Source organism: Stegostoma tigrinum, chromosome 8 (genome assembly GCF_030684315.1).
Source record: "Stegostoma tigrinum isolate sSteTig4 chromosome 8, sSteTig4.hap1, whole genome shotgun sequence".
NCBI classification, from domain to species: Eukaryota; Metazoa; Chordata; class Chondrichthyes; order Orectolobiformes; family Stegostomatidae; genus Stegostoma; species Stegostoma tigrinum.
In genome coordinates this window covers 96,118,512-96,138,813 of record NC_081361.1, presented here as the reverse complement: position 1 = coordinate 96,138,813, position 20,302 = coordinate 96,118,512, and the positions used below count along the sequence as shown (strand labels likewise).

The window sequence follows — 20,302 nt, the reverse complement described above, 5'->3', positions numbered from 1 at the left end:
GTTGACATAACAGTAGGGAACGAGAAAAGAGCCTCTCTCAATTCGATTATTTGCAAAATTCTCACATTTATTTACTGTCAAAGAAGTGTTAAACTTTACATCAGGTATTAGGCAGGTGGGGGATCTCGTTATTAATAGGAAATACAGAAAAAGAAATTATACCTTGAAGCAAATTTGTGTTGGGATCGTACAAGCCCTGCATTGCAGGCGATGAGAAATAAATAAATTCTTGTGGTCACAACATTAACCTGACAGCACTCATCACCCAGGGATTCAAACTGCTTTTCAAATTGGCTGGACCAGACTGGTTTGATGAGACTTCAAAAAGTGCCAATCATTACCCCAACCTCCCCACCCCACCCTGGAAAAAAAAATGTCTGTATCTACCAATCCCCCAACCACCCCCTCCCACCCCTAACCCCATCAAGTATATTACAGTCAAAATAAATGGAGATTGCGCTCATCAGACTTGGCACAACTGGTTTGAATGATTCAATGAAGACTGAAGGGGCACAACTCATTTGGCCAAATAATAAATTGTTACAGACGGCAAATTCAGGGAAACAGGAAGAAAGGCTTTCCCTTAAAAAAACCCAGAACAATGCAGTTAAAAAGAAGAAAAAGGGGGTGGGACGCTTCTGGCTCGATCTGCATGGTGGACAAGTCGCAAATGAAAGAAGAGAAACACATTTTTTCATCATATGTGCAATCCGGGAGTTTCACACAATATTTTCATCGAACTTCTTCTGTTTAAAATTCTCAGGTCTGACAATGTATTTGATTTATTTTACAATAGCAATACAACAAAATATATATTTTCTTTAGCCTTTTCTCAGTGAGAACAGATAAGCTGTACAGCTGAATAATGAACGTGATGTGTAAGGCCTGTGGCTGGGCTGCTATTGGCTGGATGGGGGTCTCCATTCACAAATCAGGGAGGAGACAACCTTTAAGAAAAGCAGCCAATGAAGCACAGTTCATCTCTGCGTTCAACAAAGCCTCTCTCGGGAGGACAATTAAGGTATTACACACAACTATTGCAAAGTCTTCCCATTGTTGGCTGGCTCCCTGACCCACTGGACTGGGTAGGGAGTGGAGGGCTTGAGGAATGCAAGGTGCAACTCTATATATATATTTATATTTATATACACACACACACACACACACACGCGCGCACACACACACACACACACACACACACACACACACACACATATGTACGTACACACACACACACACACACACACACACACACACACACACACACACACACACACACACACAACTGTGTTCAAAAACAGCTGCACTGGAATAGCCAGAAGTTCTCCCAAAGCATCAGCCCAAGGACGCAGAGCGCCCCCAGTGATTTTTCTGGTTCAGTTTGTGACGGAACAAGATGGCTTCCGTGTTGCCAGAGAGTCCTTTCCCTGTTTCACGATAGAGTTGCAGGAGCCAGCTGTTTATTTTTTCCTTTGTGTTCCTGTACAATCTAAAAAGCACCACAGGTGGTTTTACTGTCCATTCAGGTAGATACGTGGGGTGGCACCTATCAGAGGTCCTTATCTCTGCGATTTTGTTTTTAAAATGTTGAGTTTTTTTTGAGCGAATATGTTTCAAAGACTAGTTACCAGTTGCATCTGTCCTTCCCTCACATCCCCTTCTGGGATAGCTTCTTCCTTGTTAATGGGAATAATATATCCGTCACTGTTGCCCCTGCTGATTTGATAATATGTCTGCAGTTGGTTCCCAGCACCGAGGTTGGGCATGCTTTTGTAGTAAAGGTCCTCATTCTCGCTCCTCTTGGAGGGCGACAGATCTTCCTCTGGTTCCGGGCTGCTCTGTGGATATGGGGAGTCCCTCAGGTTCGGCATGCTCGTGTATAAGGAGTCTCTGTTGGGCGATTGCACCGAGTCCTGGGCCTTGGCAGAAAGCTCAGCTGCCTCGGCCTCAGGCTCGGCGCGCTTCTGCTGGTGGTACAGGAGGGAGTGGGTACGCTGAGGGATCAGCGGGGCCTCTAGCTCGGGCTGCCGAGTCTGGCCGGGCCGGTCTCCGCGTGCCAGGGACGAAGCGTCGGCCACGATGGCGTCGTCCTCGCTGCTGCTGCTGTTGCTGTTGTTGGCGACGGCAGCCATCTTGGCAGGCAGTCCTCGGTCGGTGGTGGCCAACTTGGTCGGCAGGCTGCGCTCGAGGTTCTGGGCCTTGTGGCTGCCCCGGAGGTTGTTGTGTACCAGTTCGGAGATGATCATCTTCTCGAAAGCTGTGTCGCCCAGGCTCAAGCCGCAGTCCAGCGCCTGCACGCTGTCATTGGAGAAATCCCCGTTCCGAATAGAGTAGCTGTTGTTGAAGTTCCCATTAAGTGGTAGAGTATCCATCGTGCTGGTGTCCTGTCCATTGTTCAGTGAATGACCTGCAACAAAGGGAGGAAAACAAGTGGCAGAGTGAGCACGTTTATTTTCCCTTCAGTTAAACCTTCTAAGCCAAAGAAAAATCAAATCTCTCTTTTTAATGTAGTTCAGGACCAAGCAGCATTTAAGCATAAGTAGAGCTGGGAATGATCCCCATCCTGGCTTTCCACCCAGTCATTAGCCTTACTGAAGAACTGAAATACAGCACCATCAGCTCTGTCTGCAACACCAGTCTGTGTGTGGACACAGCAGAATGGACTTCTTTTGTCCTGAAATACATTAAAGCTGATCTGGGCCGGGAGAGGAGGAACGAGATAAACACACACCCTTCACAAAACAAGTGCAAATAAACTGAACTAAATTATATCAACACAGCAACAGCAGGCAAGACTAACATTATGGGTTTTCTTCATTATGTCGCAAGGTGGAACAAGAGGTGGGGAGAAATGGACCAAATACAAAGTTGGCAAAACAAACACTAAACAGTCATCCTTTTAGAACAACAAGCACCATGTGAAAACACTACAGACCTCAGCTGGGCTCACTCACATGGGGCATTTCACATCAAGTCTGTCTGCTCAGGCTAGTGGGTGTAAGGATAGCTGATGTATAAAAGAAAGTGAAATGATCACTGTAGCATGAAGAAAGATCGCACAAACATCGAGAGAGAGAGCGAGAGAGAGAAAAAGGCACCAGCAATTTTAGGAGAAACTAGGCCTTCTCTATAGAATAAAATGCTGGAAATCTGAAACAAAACCAGAAATAGCAGGAGAAACTCAGCGCGTCTGGAGAGAGAAAGCAAAGAGTTAACGATTTGGGTCTGGTGACACTTCTTCAGAACCCTGTTCCTGAAATGTTGACTCGTTCTCCCTCTCTTCACAGATGCTGCCAGACCTGCTGAGTTTCCCCAAGACTTTCTGGTTTTGTTTGAGGTCTTTTCTAATCGGTTTCTGCTTCTCGGCCCTGATGCTTAGCTTTCTTGCTGGGGAGGCAGACAGTTCCCACCCATTATCAGCCCCCACCCATTTACCCCTGCACCCACACTTTCGCGAATAGGTGGTCTCCAGTCACAGCGACAAGGCTGAAGGGGGTCAGGCAGGAGGTAGCAGTGGTCATGGGGCCAGGCCATGGCTTTTGTGAGACAATTCCCTTTAAGAGCTTGTCCCCAGTTGGACAACCGAAGATGTTTTCCAAAACACACACCAACAGCAATGGAGAAACTTAGTAGGTCTGGCAGAGTCTGAGGAGAGAGAAAGAGAGCTCACATTCTAATGCTTTGTCACAACTATCATGTTTTCTGAGGCAGACTTCAGAAAATGGAAGAGTAACTGTGCTCTCGGAAGGTAAAGGAGATGCTTGTTATCCACAGGAATAAAGATAAAGTCCTGCAGATGCCGGAAACCTGAAACAAACACAGAGAATGCTGCAGAAACTCAGCAGGTTTGGGGCCCGGCTTTGCTTCAGCGCTGATGTACAGAAGAAGATTCATCCTGGACTTGAAATGTTAACTTGATTTCTCTCTCCATGGATGCTGCCGGACTGGGTGGCTTTCTCCAGCAATTTCTGTGTTTGTTCCCGTTGTCCATAAAAGGATGTGAGTGTAAGTGTGTGTGTGTGTGTGTGTGTGTGTGTGTTTGTGTGTGTGAGAGAGAGTTTGTGTATGTTTGTGTGTGTGAAAGAGTGTGTGTTTGTATGTGTATGTGAGAGTGTGTGAGAGAGAGTGTGTGTGTGTGTGTGTGTGAATGAGAGAGTATGTGCGTGTGTGTGACTGAGTGTGTGCGTGTATGTGTGCGGGTGAGAAAATCTGTGCGCACACGTGTGTGTGAGTGAGAGAGGGTGTGCACGTGAATGAGTGTGCATGTGCCTGTGAGTGTGCACGTTTGAGTGAATAAGAAAGTGTGCATATGTGTGAGTGTGTGCGTGTGTGTGTGTGCATGTGTGTAAGACAGAGTCTGTGTGCTAGTGTTTTGATGTGTGTGAGTGAGAGAGTCTGTACGAGAATGTGGGTGGGTTGTGTGTGTCTGTGTGTGCTCATGTATGAGTGAGAGAATCTTTGTGTGTGTGCGTACCTGCGCGTGTGTGTGTGTGTGTGTGTGTGTGTGTGTGTGTGTGTGTGTGTGAGTGACTGTGTGTGTGTGAGAGAGAGAGAGGGAGAGTATATGTGTGTAGGAGCAGCCTCATACATTTGCAGGCAGTTGGAAACGCTAATGAGGGAGCATTATTTTACGGCCTAAGAAATCCTTCAGCCCCAGCACAGACATGTAAAACAGCCAGCATGTGATTTGAACACAAATTCAGACAAGTACAGAGGGGTAGGGAAGAAGACAAGCACATTTATGAGCACTGCATGCCTTGGAAAGTGCAATTTCTATTTTCCATCACTGCCCGGCATGATGCAAAATGTGATTAGAGCGTGTGACCAGCTGCAGAGTGACCATTGCAAGGTTATATAGAGACTTTGAAGGAGAACAGCTTAGAGTGGAGCAGCTGCACTGAACACTGTGGAAAAGCAACTGCTGTCCAGGGCCACGGTGCTGACACTGGCTGACCCGAGAGGGAGGTCAGATGGGTGGGTGTGTGTTTGGTCGGGGGTGAAGGTATGCTGGATCAGTGGTCAATCTGCCAGCTTTCTCCGCAGGGTGCGAGAGCTGACCTCCTGTGGACAAATGCACCGTCGGCAGTTTTCGTGACCCCCTCCAAACCGAGGGGTGCCCAGGACCTGGAGAAATTCACACCGTCTGTCTGGGTGACCTGCGCAGATTTTGATGAAGATTGTTCCCTTCTCCTCACTACATCCCAACTCCTTTCCTGTCTGGACCACCTTCCAAAACCCCTTTTCTTTCCTTTCCAGGGAATGTCCTGACTCTCAGTGTCACTGAGTGCTCCGTTGCGTGCCTCGGAGAGATGGTCAGCCATTGACGATGAATAAGTGCAGAGCAGAGAAGCCGGGTGCCACCTCCCATTAAATGGGCCCACTGAGAGCAGGAAACATCACCAAAATATCCCTTCTCCAAACCCCACAGGAGGCAAACTCCAAAGAGCAAAGCGGAAAAGGGAGACAATTCCCAGAAAGAGGAAAAAAGCAGTAAAAGTTGTGTTTGAGACAAACTTGGACGACCAGCCCATTCATTTCCAAGTACTACTGTCTTAATTTGCAACCACTTTTTGGGAAATCTCTCCTGGGGGAGGTCTCACTTGCCTTGTAGCTCACTGTTCAGGATAGGACTGAAGATCTGAATGCTACAATTTAACCACAGCACTAAAAGAAGGACCTTGCCGAATGAATCTGGACTGACAACATTGTTGTGTTCTTTCTGTTCATTGTCACTCTCTTATCAGCTACCATTTCACACGCTAACAGCCAGAGAAACACATACAATCTTTCACCACTGAGTCTACCCCTCAGCCTCCAGTTATGTTTTCACCTCATTTCAAGTAAAGAAAGAAAAGAAAAATTAAACAAGCATGCTGGAAGTTTTTTTTACATTTGATAGGCAAAGTTAAGTTTGACTCTCATACTTGTGTCTCTGTAGGTCACTAGAGGGAAGCATAAGGAAAGAGCAGAAGACAAGGTATGAAAAAAAAGCAAGCTCGGGTTAGATTCAACACACCACTTTTAAGAAAACACACGCTTTTCATTCTTCCTCTCTTTACAAGTTAAACTTGGGCTCGTCACACCATTAATACATTGTTTGAGAACAGGAGCATTCCTTTATCTTTCCTCAGGTGAGGCCTAAGGGCAGGGCAGGGCAGGACAGGGTAGTTACTGGCTAGTTTGGTTCACAAGCTAGCACTGAAGTGACTGAGTGAAGAGGGGATTGCTCTATTGGCCACTTGTAGGAACAATGTCAAGGTGTAGCACCTTTCCTTTCCCTTCCCTTAAGGTGGTGCCTTGACCCAGCACTTGCTTTGACACTTGGAAAATGCCCCCACTCAGTCCAACACCCTCCAAAATACTCCTCCTCCCCACCGGCCCCATCCCTCTGGTCTCCCCCAGTTCTGATGGCTCATCTGTTCTCCGATCTCAGCCTACTTGTGGAGGTGGGATCCGCACACAACACCCTCTCCCATTGTGCCCTCACCCCCGCAGATCGGTATTCCGATAGGGAGGGGGAGCGTCTTTGGCCATCAGTGGTGCTGAGGAACACCGACCCATTCACTGTACAGCGATTAGAGTCAGGTGGACTCTTATTGATGATGAGGTCCTTGATTGGGATTGTCAACCTGGATCAAACAGGGAGCCCTGGATGACTGAAATAAACAGGGTATTCAGGGACTGACTCCAAGCTAGTTGGCCACACTGGGGTCACTGCCATCAGTAGCAGTGAGGAATTCTGACTCATTCACTACAAAATACTCTAGCACTCCTTCCTTCAGCAAGGCACGCTGCCTTAGCACCTGAATCTAGCTTACCTGACGACAGAAATAGTGTCAGGGAGGTTTGACAAATTCTATTTCCCAACTGCTTCAAAACAAATTGTCCCTTTGGAGGGAGGTTGTTGGGGAGTTGAGTGTATGATGGTTTCAGACGTGAGGAGATATGGGGTGGCAGTGAGTAGAGATGGGTGACGCTGAATAAAGTGTGCAGGGAAAGGAAGGGGCAATTGTGGTGAGCTGGTGAGAAAGGGTTACGGCGAGTTGGGTGGTTTGAATACAGTCCACTGAGTGCCAATGGTCTGATAAGGCTAGCCACTGATGAAAAGCCCTTTCTCCTTGCCAGGGTAATTCTGGCTATAGGAACACTCGAACACCTGGCATCCGAAAGAGACACTTTGCCACAGCCATGGTAACAATGGTTTTGCAAGAGATAAGGAAGCACACCTGGTGAGCTAAACACGTCAGCTGATGGGGAATTAAAGACAACAGTTTCCGCAAGCAACGTGTTATAAGGGTTGTTAGTGCCATGGGGTCGCAGAAGAGGATTTGTTAGTAGGTAATTGCCCGTCATCCCTGAAGCAACAAGACAAAGAAAAATACATCAGTTTGGTTTTGTTTCTGTTAAACCTCATAGACTCTGTTCAACACACACACTCTACACATACTCACACACACACACAAACACATGTACAAACACAGACACACTTACACACAAACACAAGTGCATACACACACAAACACATGTACATACACACACAAACACACGTACAAACACGGACACATGTACACAAACACACGTACATACACACAAACACACGTACATACACACACACAAACACACGTACATACACACACACAAACACATGTACATACACACACACAAACACATGTATACAAACACACGTACATACACACAAACACACGCACATATACACACACACGTACATACACACACACACAAACACACGTACATACACACAAACACATGTACATACACACACACAAACACATGTATACAAACACACGTACATACACACACAAACACACGTATACAAACACACGCACATATACACACACACGTACATACACACACACAAACACACGTACATACACACACAAACACACATGCACACACACATACCAACGCACGTACACACACAAACACACGTATACACACACACACACAAACACACGTACATGCACACACAAACACACATACAAAAACGGACACATGTACACAAACACACGTACATACACACAAACACACGTACATACACACACACAAACACACGTATACAAACACACGCACATATACACACACACGTACATACACACACACATACCAACACACGTACACACACAAACACACGTATACACACACACACAAACACATGTACATACACACACAAACACACGTACAATCATGGACACATGTACACAAACACACGTACACACACACAAACACACGTACATACACACACACAAACACACGTACATACACACACACAAACACATGTACATACACACACACAAACACATGTATACACACGTACATACACACACAAACACACGTACATATACACACACGTACATACACACACACACACACACAAACACGCGTGCATACACACAAACACATGTACATACACACAAACACATGTATACAAACACACGTACATACACACACAAACACACGTATACAAACACATGCACATATACACACACACGTACATACACACATAAACACACGTACATACACACACAAACACACATGCACACACACATACCAACACACGTACACACACAAACACACGTATACACACACACACACAAACACACGTACATGCACACACACACATATACACACACATATTCAAACACATGTACACACACAAACACCTACACAGACACATGTACACATAAGCACACACACACAATCACATGCACACAAACACAAACATGAGCGCCCACGCACAATCGCATGCACACACGCACAATTGCACACAAACACACACACATATACATACACTCACAAACACAATCACACACACAAACACATACACTCACACAATTGCACACATACAATCGCATACACACGCACAATCGCACAAACACACAAACATAATCACCCACAAACACATACACTCACACAATTGCACACATACACATTCGCACGCACACGCACGATCGTGCATATACACACACACACAAAATCACACACACACATGTACACACACAAATACAAACACAATCACACACACAAACACAAACATACACACAAAAACACAATTACACGCACACACAATCACAAAAATAAACAGTAACACAAACACAATCACACACACAACCACAAACACCAGCACAAACACACACACACACACATACATACACATGCACACACACAAAGGTGGCTCACTTTAACAATGGAAAATGCCCACCTTTTAAAAACCCGTCTGATAAGGCCTGGTCAGTTCTGATATAAAATTGCGACGTATTACACCATTGCTCACATGAAAACCACAACGTGGGCAATAGTTATTGTCCCTTTCCTTCATTTTGAACATCAAGGTGGCTGACAGCCTGGTGTGGCACTGCCAAATTCTACTGGTTTTAGGAACATTAGCATGTCAGGAGAGTAGGACTTTGTGGTGCTTTGGGTCATCACAGGGTTCTTAAAGTAGAAAATCCTGGGGTCTTTGTGCAGTGATTGTAACGAGGTCAGCCATGTGCACCTCATAGAACATGTGTTCCCTCACTGGGGCTGTTACCCTGGTCTAATCAGGGAGCCCTGACTGACAGATAAAAAGGGTGAGTGTTAGAGATACATCATTCTGGAAGCTGGCTCTGAATGAGGCAGTCCTACAGTCAAGGATTGTTTGTATCTAAATAAAGGGAGACTTGGTGATGGGATACTGGCTTCTGCGGAGTCATTTCACTTTGAGGGGTGTTTGAAGTCCTGATATTTGGTAATCTAAATTTATAATTACTCAGTAAAGCAAAGTACACATTTATATGGAAATGGTGGCAAGAAGTGATTGAAAATAAAAGTTGATATCTTAAAACAAATGAAGTGTGTGTTATTGCATTCACTTTATTTTTCAGGACGACTGTCTCTATATTTACTGCTAATGTTAGTGTCCATCAGTGAGCCCATGTTCTCTTGTAATGACAGGGAATACCTTAGATGACCCTGCTACTTTCCATTTTATCCCTAGCTCCCTCCCTTTCCTCTCACTCTCTCTCTCAAAAACTCAGTGAGTTTATCCAGTGAGTAGCTGACCCAAATAAACCAAGAGCAATCACAGGTTCAATTCCTCATCTACTGTCACCTGGATAACAACAAGTGCAGCAGCAGCCTGCATTTGCCTGGTGCACGTACCATCCCTAAGTGCTTCACAGGCTGCAAAAGGAGTCTCTCCTTCTCAAGAATGAAGGAATAAAACAAAAGGGAAGGACACCGGGCAAAAAAAAGGAATTCCAGCTCCCGATCTCTGACCTTTTACAGGTGTCTCTCCTCTCCCTTGGGGTCAGGCCAGCTCCAGTCATTCATTTCCCAGATTCTGAAGTCACACGACACCAGGTTATCCCCTCCCTAACTCCCCACCTACACTCACCTTTACTGGCTCCATCCCCGCCTCTTTGACCTGTCTGTCTCCTCTCCACCTATCTTCTCCTCTATCCATTCTCTCTCGCCTACTTTCTCTCCCCCTACTCTCTCCCTACTTTTTTCAGAATCCCCTTCCCCTCCCCTATTTCTGATGAAGGGTCTAAACCCGAAATGTTAGCTTTCCTGCTCCTCTGATGCTGCTTGGCCTGCTGTGTTCATCCAGCTCTGCACCTTGTTATCTCAGATTCTCCAGCACCTGCAGTTCCTACTATCCCAGGTTATAGTCCGGCAGGTTTGTTTGAAACCACAGGCTTTCGTAGCTGTCTGAAAGCCCACGATTTTAAATAAACCTGTTGGACTGTAACCTGGTATCATGTGACTTCTGACCTTTGTCGACCCCCAGTCCAACACTGGCACTGATGACTTCCCTGACTGGCTGTGCGTGGGGTGTGCAGACTTCAGGATTGCACAACTGCAAGCCTCTATGGGCCTGGGCAGTGACTGTAAGCAGCAAATGCGACCACACCATAGAAGTACATACTGGTTAACACTTAGGTAAATGGCCTTCACGCCTGCTAGCCGACCATCTCATCACCTGCCCCTCACTCCAACTGTTATCCCCGTATTAAAATCACTGGTTACACAATTGCTGATGTGCGGTATGTTCAAAGATTTGTCATTTCTGTTCTATCTAATTCCAGCGGGCACTCAGATCAACTTGCCTGCCTTGCACTGGTGCAGGCATTTCCATGGTGAAAGTACCAGTTTGATGACGACTGACAGCTAACTGCCAAGCTGTGTTTTTAACTCAGATCAGGCAGGCTGACCGCATTTTGTCAAGGAGTTGCCATGTTGTATGAGCCAAAGAATAGCTGCCTCTTACTTTGCTCAGTTAAATCATGCAGAATGTTTTTTTCTCTGTGCAAACAGCATGAACTGTGAAGTAACAGAATCCAGGATGTAAGCGTACACTGTACCGTGAACTTAATGGATAATCTTAAATTTGTTGTCAGCATAATTTGAAAACATGCAGTTATTTAGCAAGTATTGTCCAATCCCAGGATCAAAACTAGTGTCGGACACTGTGTTTAGATTTTTGTAGCACAATCCACCAATTGGGCGTGTGATTGGCAGAATATAATCCCGAAATGTAAATGATTTGTTTATTACTGGAATCCATTGCCACATGTAAGAATTTCTTTATCCACTGCGACCATGAAGCCTGAGGACAGCAATAGGACATTCAACACATTGAGTCTGCTGACTATTCAATGAGATCATGGCTCATATGCTAATCCTCAACTCCACTTTTCCTGCCTTAACCCCAAAGCCCTTATTGAGTACAATATGTTTCTCCTAGCCTTGAACATACTCAATGGCCCAACCTCAACAGCCCTTTACAGCAAAGAACTGCACAGTGACTAACTCACTAACTGCTGAGAGAAGGAATTCCTCCTCATCTCTGTCCGAAATGTGTGACCCCTTATTACGAGATTACAGCCTCCGGTCGTAGATTCTCCCTGAAGGGCAAAGAATCCTTCCAGCTTCTATTCAAACTCACCTTTGAAATGGAGCATGAAGCAAATCCCCTTCCTCTGATATCCTCAGAGTGTGGGGGCAATGGTAGTGGTCTCTACTGCTGACTATTGCAAACCGACTTTCACTGGGTAGTATATGGCCTGGGGTATAGACCGCCCCAAACACTATGATTGACCTTAGCAACAAAGTTCATAAGAAGGATTCAACTATTTGTTCATCGTGTAAGCTCGAAACTGAAATGGGCAGCATCAAAGCCATTCTGTGGGGTAATGATGACACTGATCAGATCGTTCTCACAGTTGCGTAAGCTCACAACAGAGTTAAGTCATAAAGTCACAGAATTCCTACAGTGCAGAAAAAGGCCATTTGGTCCATCAAGTCTACACTGACCATCCAACGAGTGCCCTGCCCAGACCCAGCCGTCAGCTCCTACCCTATCTCCGTAACCTCATATCTACCACGGCCAATCCAGCTAGCCTGCATATCCCTGGACACTACAAGACAATTTACCATGGCTAATCCACCAAATCTGTATGTCCCTGGGCCCTACAAGACAATTTAGTATGGCCAATCCATAAAATCTGTCTGCCCCTGGACACCACAGCGTAATTTAGCATGGTTAATCCACCACATCTGTATGTCCCTGGGCCCTACAGGACAATTTAGCATGGCCAATCCACCTAAGCAACACATCTTGGGACAGTGAGAGGAAACCTACGCAGACACGGGGAGAACACGCAAAACTCCACACAGACAGTCACCCGAGGCTGGAATCAAACCCGTGTCTGTGACGCTGTGAGGCAGTAGCCTTTCTCCGTCAGTCCTGAAAAGTGCCCACTCCTGCGAATGTGAGTTATCATGAAAATCTGAGTAACTGATGAAGCAATCTGTTTCACACAGCGACAATGTGTTAGCAACACGAGCGGTGTTAGCCTGACAGGAAGCTGCTATCACGCCAAAGGAGTATTCAGTATATTACACAAATGAGTAGTGCGTAAGTGAATTTCAGGACCAGTGTGATGAGACGTGTGCAGGCTTTACATCCCAAAAGAATGGATCATCTCACAAATCATGACCCTTTAGCTGTTTGGTAAGGTAGTAATTATGACCAGCCAGCCCATAGTTGCAAAACTCAAATCACAGCATCCAAATTGGACAGCAACTATTGAACAATAACAAATATATTAAGAATTATGCGGTTATTAATAGCTAGTTGGGATTTAGTAATGCGCCTTGTGCATATTGGAAGCACTGTGTACACACACAGGACGCTGTTCTCTGCAGACTAAAATAACTTGTGCACATATGCTGCACTGGCTTCAAATGAAGAAAACATGTGACAGCCATCTCCATGATCAACCAGAGTCTGCCTGCCTCATTTAAATAATGCTTGGCACTGAACTGTCAGTCGTCATCTAGTTGGTACATTCACCATGGCAACAGCTACACCAGAGTCCACTTGCCAGCATATCAGCATGGTCTTCTCAAACAATATAAACATGTATTTTTTTCCACTATATTCTCCCAATTTGTGCCAGTAAAAACAATAGTAGATTGTGTTTTTTTTCCTGTTGTAACACACAATTAAGCCTACGACTCTGGGAATCTAAAAATGAGCACTGCTATTTGTAAATGAGGCGTGCATAGTTAACAGGAGGGAACTCCATCATCAGTAAAGTATCAAGGGCTGAGTTGCGTGGTCACTTAAAACCAGATTTACTGCAGCCTGAGATCTGGGCTCAGAGAGGGGCAGAGACGTCCGGCCCCTCCGCCCAAGGCATTTTTCCATCCCCACCCTTGTCTGCCTTCCGGAGAGGCCACTCTCTCCGTGACTTCCTTGTCCGTTCCACACTCCCCTCCAACCTCACCACACCTGGCACCTTCCCCTGCAACCGCAGGAAGTGCTACACTTGCCCCCACACCTCCTACCTCACCGCCATCCCAGGCCCCAAGATGACTTTCCATATTAAGCAGATGTTCACCTGCACATCTGCCAATGTGGTATACTGTATTCACTGTACCCGGTGTGGCTTCCTCTACATTGGGGAAACCAAGCGGAGGCTTGGGGACAGCTTTGCAGAACACCTCCGCGCGGTTCGCAATAAACAACTGCACCTCCCAGTCGCGAACCATTTCAACTCCCCCTCCCATTCTTCAGACGACATGTCCATCATGGGCCTCCTGCAGTGCCACAATGATACCACCTGAAGGTTGCAGGAACAGCAACTCATATTCTGCTTGGGAACCCCGCAGCCCAATGGTATCAATGTGGATTTCACAAGCTTCAAAATCTCTGCCTCCTCCACTGCACCCCAAAACCAACCCAGCTCGTCCCCTCCCCCTACTGCATCCCAAAAGCAGCCCAGCTCATCCCCGCCTCCCTAACCTGTTCTTCCTCTCACCTATCCCCTCCTCCCACCTCAAGTTGCACCTCCATTTCCCACCTACTAACCTCATCCCGCTTCCCTGACCTGTCCGTCTTCCCTGGACTGACATATCCCCTCCCCACCTATACTCTCCTCTCCACCTATCTTCTCCTCTATCCATCTCCAGTCCACCTCCTCCTCTCTCCCTATTTATTTCAGAGCACTCTCCCCATCCCCCTCTCTGATGAAGGGTCTAAGCCCGAAACGTCAGCTTTTGTGCTCCTGAGATGCTGCTTGGCCTGCTGTGTTCATCCAGCCCCACACTTTGTTATCTTGGATTCTCCAGCATCTGCAGTTCATATTATCTTGGGCAACCGAATCAGTTTAGCAGGAATTGCATCCCTGAGATGTCAGTGACCAGACACTTAACAAGCTGGAAGACGTCACAGCTGATACCTACCTCATTCACATTCATTCACTGAATCACAGAACAGTTAACAGTGTAGAAGGATGCCTTTCAGCCATTGTGTCTGTGCTAGTCCCCTGCAACAACAACTTGGCTTCTTCCACTCCCACCCTCCTCCTTGTCCTTTCCCTTTCTGCAATAAAATCATAACATGGATATGTAGGCTACTCAGCCCATTGAGTCAGATCTGCCATTCAGTGAGACTGGGGCTGATTCAGCAATGCACTTTTGTTGGCTTTTCCCCATACTGATTCCCTTACTGACGAAAAATCTGTCTGTCTCAGTCTTGAATATACTTAATAGCCCAGTCTTGACAGGCCTCTGCAGCAAAGAATTCCACCGATTCAACATCCCCTGAGAGAAATTTCTCGTCTCCACAGTACTTTCTGTCTGCACGTTTCTCCAATTCCTTTCTGGAAGTCATGAATGAACCTGCCTCCTCCACTTTGCCAGGCACTGCATTCGCGATCCTAACCATCGCTACATAACAACATGCTTGCCTTGTGCTGCCTTGGGTAGTTCTGCCAATCACTCTGGTGCCCTCTGCACCTCCACCCTCTGACAAAGCAAACAGTTTGTTGTTCACTGCCTACTCCATCGAGACTTTTCAGAAACACTTCTGCGAAATCTGCTCTCAACCTTCGCTTCTTCAAGGGAACAATTTTAGCTTCTCAAATCTAGCCATGTATCTGAAGTGCCTCATCCCCGGAATATGAGCCCCTCGCAATACAGCTGTCAGAGCAGACTATTCACCTCCCTGCTCCCCATCAGCACAGGGTGCATGATTTTAATGACCCTCAGCTAATACATTAGGTTAGTTGTTGACCACGGAAACTCCTCTCTGGATCACATGTCTCAGAGACTGTAATGTTAACCTCGGAATACACTACCGCAGGAAACGGTCAGTGTAAACGTTATGTTTTGCAAGTTGTCATCCAGCTTCAAAACAGAGAAATGTCGAATAAGGAGCAGGATTTGAGTGTGCTCCATCATTCAAGAGGATTGTGGCTGATCTTCCAACTCAGTATTCTGTTCCTAATTTTTCCACTTATGCTTTCTTCCCTTTACCCTGAAGGACAATTGGGGAGGCAATGGCCTGGTATGACATTTTTGCTTAACTATGAATCCAGAGATCCAAGTAATGTTCTGCGGACCTGGGTTCAAATCCTGCCCTGGCAGATGGTGGCATTTGAATTCAATAAAGAATCTGGAATTAAGGGTGTAATGGTGGTCAGGAAAATCCCATCTGGGTCATTCATGTCCTCCAGGGAAAGAAACTGCCATCCTCAACTGGTCTGGCCGACACGTGTCTCCAGACCCACAACACTGGGGTTGACGCTTATCCGCCCTCTGGGCAATTAGGGATTGGCAATAAATGCTGGTCTAGCCAAGGACACCTATATTCTGTCAAAGATAACAAAGTGTGGAGCTGGATGAACACAGCAGGCCAAGCAGCATCTCAGGAGCACAAAAGCTGACGTTTCAGGCCTAGACCCTTCATCAGAGAGGGGGATGGGGTGAGGGAACTGGAATAAATAGGGAGGGGGAGGCGGACCGAAGATGGAGAGAAAAGAAGATAGGTAGAGAGGAGAGTATAGGTGGGGAGGTAGGGAGGGGATAGGTCAGTCCAGGGAAGATGGACAGGTCAAAGAGGTGGGATGAGGTTAGGAGGTAGGAAATTGAGATGCGGCTTGGGGTGGGAAGAAGGGATGGGTGAGAGGAAGAACAGGTTAGGGAAGCAGAGACAGGCTGGGCTGGTTTTGGGATGCAGTGGTGGGGGCGAACGAGCTGGGCTGGTTGTGTGATGTAGTGGGGGGAGGGGAAGAACTGGGCTGGTTTTGGGATGCAGTAGGGGAAGGGGAGATTTTGAAGCTTGTGAAGTCCACATTGATACCATTGGGCTGCAGGGTTCCTGCTTCTTCGTGTCCCGCAGGTCCAACCAGTCCCCCTCCACCGACACCCTCATCCGCCTAGCCGAACTCATCCTCACCCTCAACAACTTCTCTTTCGATTCCTCCCACTTCCTACAGACAAAGGGGGTGGGCCATGGGTACCCGCATGGGCCCAAGCTATGCCTGCCTCTTTGTAGGTGACGTGGAACAGTCCTTTTTCTGCACCTACACAGGCCCCAAGCTCCATCTCTTCCTCCGTTACATCGATGACTGTATCAGTGCCACCTCTTGCTCCCCAGAGGAGCTCGAACAGTTCATCCACTTTACCAAAACCTTCCAACCCAACCTCAAGTTCACCTGGGCCATCTCCAACACATCCCTCACCTTCCTGGACCTCTCAGTCTCCATCTCAGGCAACCAGCTAGAAACTGATGTCCATTTCAAGCCCACCGACTCCCACAGCTACCGAGAATACACCTCCTCCCACCCACCCTCCTGCAAAAATTCCATCCCCTATTCCCAATTCCTCCGCCTCTGCCACATCTGCTCCCAGGATGAGGCATTCCATTCCCACACATCCCAGATGGCCAAGTTCTTCCAGGACTGCAACTTTCCCCCCGCAGTGGTCGAGAACGCCCTTGACTGCGTCTCCCGCATTTCCCGCAACACATCCCTCACACCCCGCCCCCGCCACAACCACCCCAAGAGGATCCCCCTCGTTCTCACATACCACCCCACCAACCTCCGGATACAACGTATCATCTTCCGACACTTCCGCCATCCACAATCCGACCCCACCACCCAAGACATTTTTCCATCCCCACCCTTGTCTGCCTTCCGGAGAGACCACTCTCTCCGCGACTCCCTTGTCCGCTCCACACTGCCCTCCAACCCCGCCACACCTGGTACCTTCACCTGCAGCCACAGGAAGCGCTACACTTGCCCCCACACCCCCTCCTTCACCCCCATCCCAGGCCCCAGGATAACCTTCCGTATCAAACAGATGTTCACCTGCACATCTGCCAATGTGGTATATTGTATCCATTGCACCCGGTGTGGCTTCCTCTACATTGGGGAAACCAAGCGGAGGCTTGGGGACCGCTTTGCAGAACACCTCCGCTCAGTTCGCAACAAACAACTGCACCTCCCAGTCGCGAACCATTTCAACTCCCCCTCCCATTCTTTAGATGACATGTCCATCATGGGCCTCCTGCAGTGCCACAATGATGCCACCCAAAGGTTGCAGGACGAGCAACTCATATTCCGCTTGGGAACCCTGCAGCCCAATGGTATCAATGTGGGCTTCACAAGCTTCAAAATCTCCCCTTCCCCTACTGCATCCCAAAACCAGCCCAGCCTGTCTCTGCTTCCCTAACCTGTTCTTCCTCTCACCCATCCCTTCCTCCCACCCCAAGCCGCACCTCCATTTCCTACCTACTAACCTCATCCCACCTGCTTGACCTGCCCGTCTTCCCCGGACTGACCTATCCCCTCCCTACCTCCCCACCTATACTCTTCTCTCCACCTATCTTTTTTTCTCTCCATCTTCGGTCCGCCTCCCCCTCTCTCCCTATTTATTCCAGTTCCCTCTCCCCATCCCCCTCTCTGATGAAGGGTCGAGGCCCGCAACGTCAGCTTTTGTGCTCCTGAGATGCTGCTTGGCCTGCTGTGTTCATCCTGCTCCACACTTTGTTATCTTGGATTTTCCAGCATCTGCAGTTCCCATTATCACTGATATATTCTGTCACAGTTTATTTTTAAAATTCAATCTCCAGCTCTTAAAGACATTTAATGGTTTAGCCTCAACCACTCTCTGTTGCAGAGAATTCACCATTCTCCAGGTGAAGGCATTTCTTCACATTTTAGTCCAAAGTGGCTTGGAGTGATATGGGCCACGCACAGATAGGTGGGACAATTTAGTTTGGTCAGTGTGGATGAGTTAGATTGAAGGAGTCTGTTTCTATTCGGTCTGATTCTAAGTGGTCCACCACCTGTTCTTAAACTTTGATCCCTGGTTCTGGATTCCCCGGTCATTGGGAAAAATCCGTCCTTCATTTACCCTCCCAAATCTTATTAGAATTTTTTAGGTTTTTATGAGATCCCCCTTATTTTTCCAAATCCCATTGAATATAGTCCTAACCAATTCAGTCTCTCTTCAACATCCATCCAGAAATCAGTGTGGTAAATCTTCACCACCTTCATAGTCAGAGTATCCTTCCTTCGATAGGGAGACCAAAACTGCAACACAAAACTCCAGGCGCAGTCTTACTAAGACCCTGCACAGTTGCAACAAGCCACACCTACTCCTGTACTGAAATCCTGCCATCGGCACCTGGTTTGACCTACAGGTGACTCCAGGCTCGCAGCAATACGGCCCTTGGGACCCACTCAGTTCAACAGGTAATTAGGGATGGGCATCAAATACTGTCTCGCTAGGGATGCACACTTCCCATGAAAGAATAATGAACAAAAATCACCCTCGTTGCTCCCTTAAGCAGTCACGTAAGGCTCTCAAGGGCTACTTGGGGAGAAAAGCTATTGTACACCAAGCAGAGTTGTCCACAAAGAATTAAAAAACACATAAATATTCTCCTCTTATGTGCATTAATTAAAAAAAAGTGGCTGCTTCACATAATCTGAGTTACGTATTTTTCTGTTACTTTCTCTGTTTTTAAAATAGCTGCAATAAGATAATTAAACATTTAAAAGATCGCATTTTAATTTAGGTCTGAGATAATGAATTACCTGCTAAACATTTTACTTCAAGTGGCTTTAAAGCCTACTAATTCAGTCAGTAAAGAGCTTTTCGATTGTGTGAAAACCTGTTCTTCAATCAAATTATTATCCAGATGTGTCAACATGTGAGGAGCATCTTATCTTTATCTCAAGGCACAGCTGTGTTCGGTATGGACCCTGTTTTTAATCAATTAGCCATCAATGGGAGCACTATCATCAGCAAAATCCAGCAGTTGAGTCCAGAATTTAGTCCCTTAAAATCCAGCCATTGCAACAGGGCCAATGAGAGCATGAATGAAATTTTGTTATTTGACTGAAGGCTGTTCGATGTTAACTCATGTAATGCATTTTGAGGCAAGGGCTTGCAACCCCAAGTTGCAAATCAGAAAAGATTTATCAAGACGTTGCTGAGAATGGAGGGTTTGAGTTATAAGGAGAGGCTGGATATGTTGAGAGTTTTTTCACTGGCGTGTAGGTGATTTTGGGGCGACCTTATAGAGGTTTATAAAGTCGTAAGAGGCATAGATAATGTGAATGGTAAGTGTCTTTTACCCAGGGTGGGGATGGTTTCAAGATGAAGGGCTTTATTTTTAAGGTGAGAGGAGAAACAATGTAAGAAGTAACACAGAGAGTGGTTCGTGTATGGAGTGAACTTCCAGAAGAAGTGGTGGATGCAGGTACAGTTACAATGATTAAAAGATATTCAGATAAGTACATTTAGATAAGTTTGGTGGGATATGGGACAAGCACAGGCAAGTGGGACTAGATTAGTTTGGGATTATGGTCAGCATGGACTGATTGGGCCGAAGGGTCTGCTTCCATGCTGTATGATACTATGGTTGGTATGGATTCCGCACTGCCAACATTTTTCAGTAGTTTGCAGACACCATGAAAGCAGGAGCAGTAAAGAACGC

General features: G+C 46.7%; 1 protein-coding gene across 18 annotated transcripts in view; it reads right to left on the bottom strand.

Annotated features, from left to right (window-relative positions):
- Positions 1 to 396: 396 nt before the first annotated feature.
- Positions 397 to 20,302, bottom strand: part of adgrl2a (adhesion G protein-coupled receptor L2a) — a 470,025-nt gene continuing 450,119 nt past the window's right edge. For 6 of the 18 annotated variants that reach the window (XM_059648145.1, XM_048538964.2, XM_059648149.1 and 3 more), the window contains 3 exons: positions 7,227 to 7,355; positions 5,925 to 5,942; positions 397 to 2,407 (listed from right to left, as the gene is read on the bottom strand). In XM_059648145.1, coding sequence (XP_059504128.1) covers positions 1,614 to 2,407; positions 5,925 to 5,942; positions 7,227 to 7,355 — 941 coding nt within the window. In that variant the 3' untranslated portion in view covers positions 397 to 1,613. Of the gene's footprint in view, positions 2,408 to 2,437; positions 3,008 to 5,924; positions 5,943 to 7,226; positions 7,356 to 20,302 lie in introns of those variants that run through there. The other 12 variants (XM_059648152.1, XM_059648154.1, XM_048538979.2 and 9 more) reach the window with 6 other exon arrangements.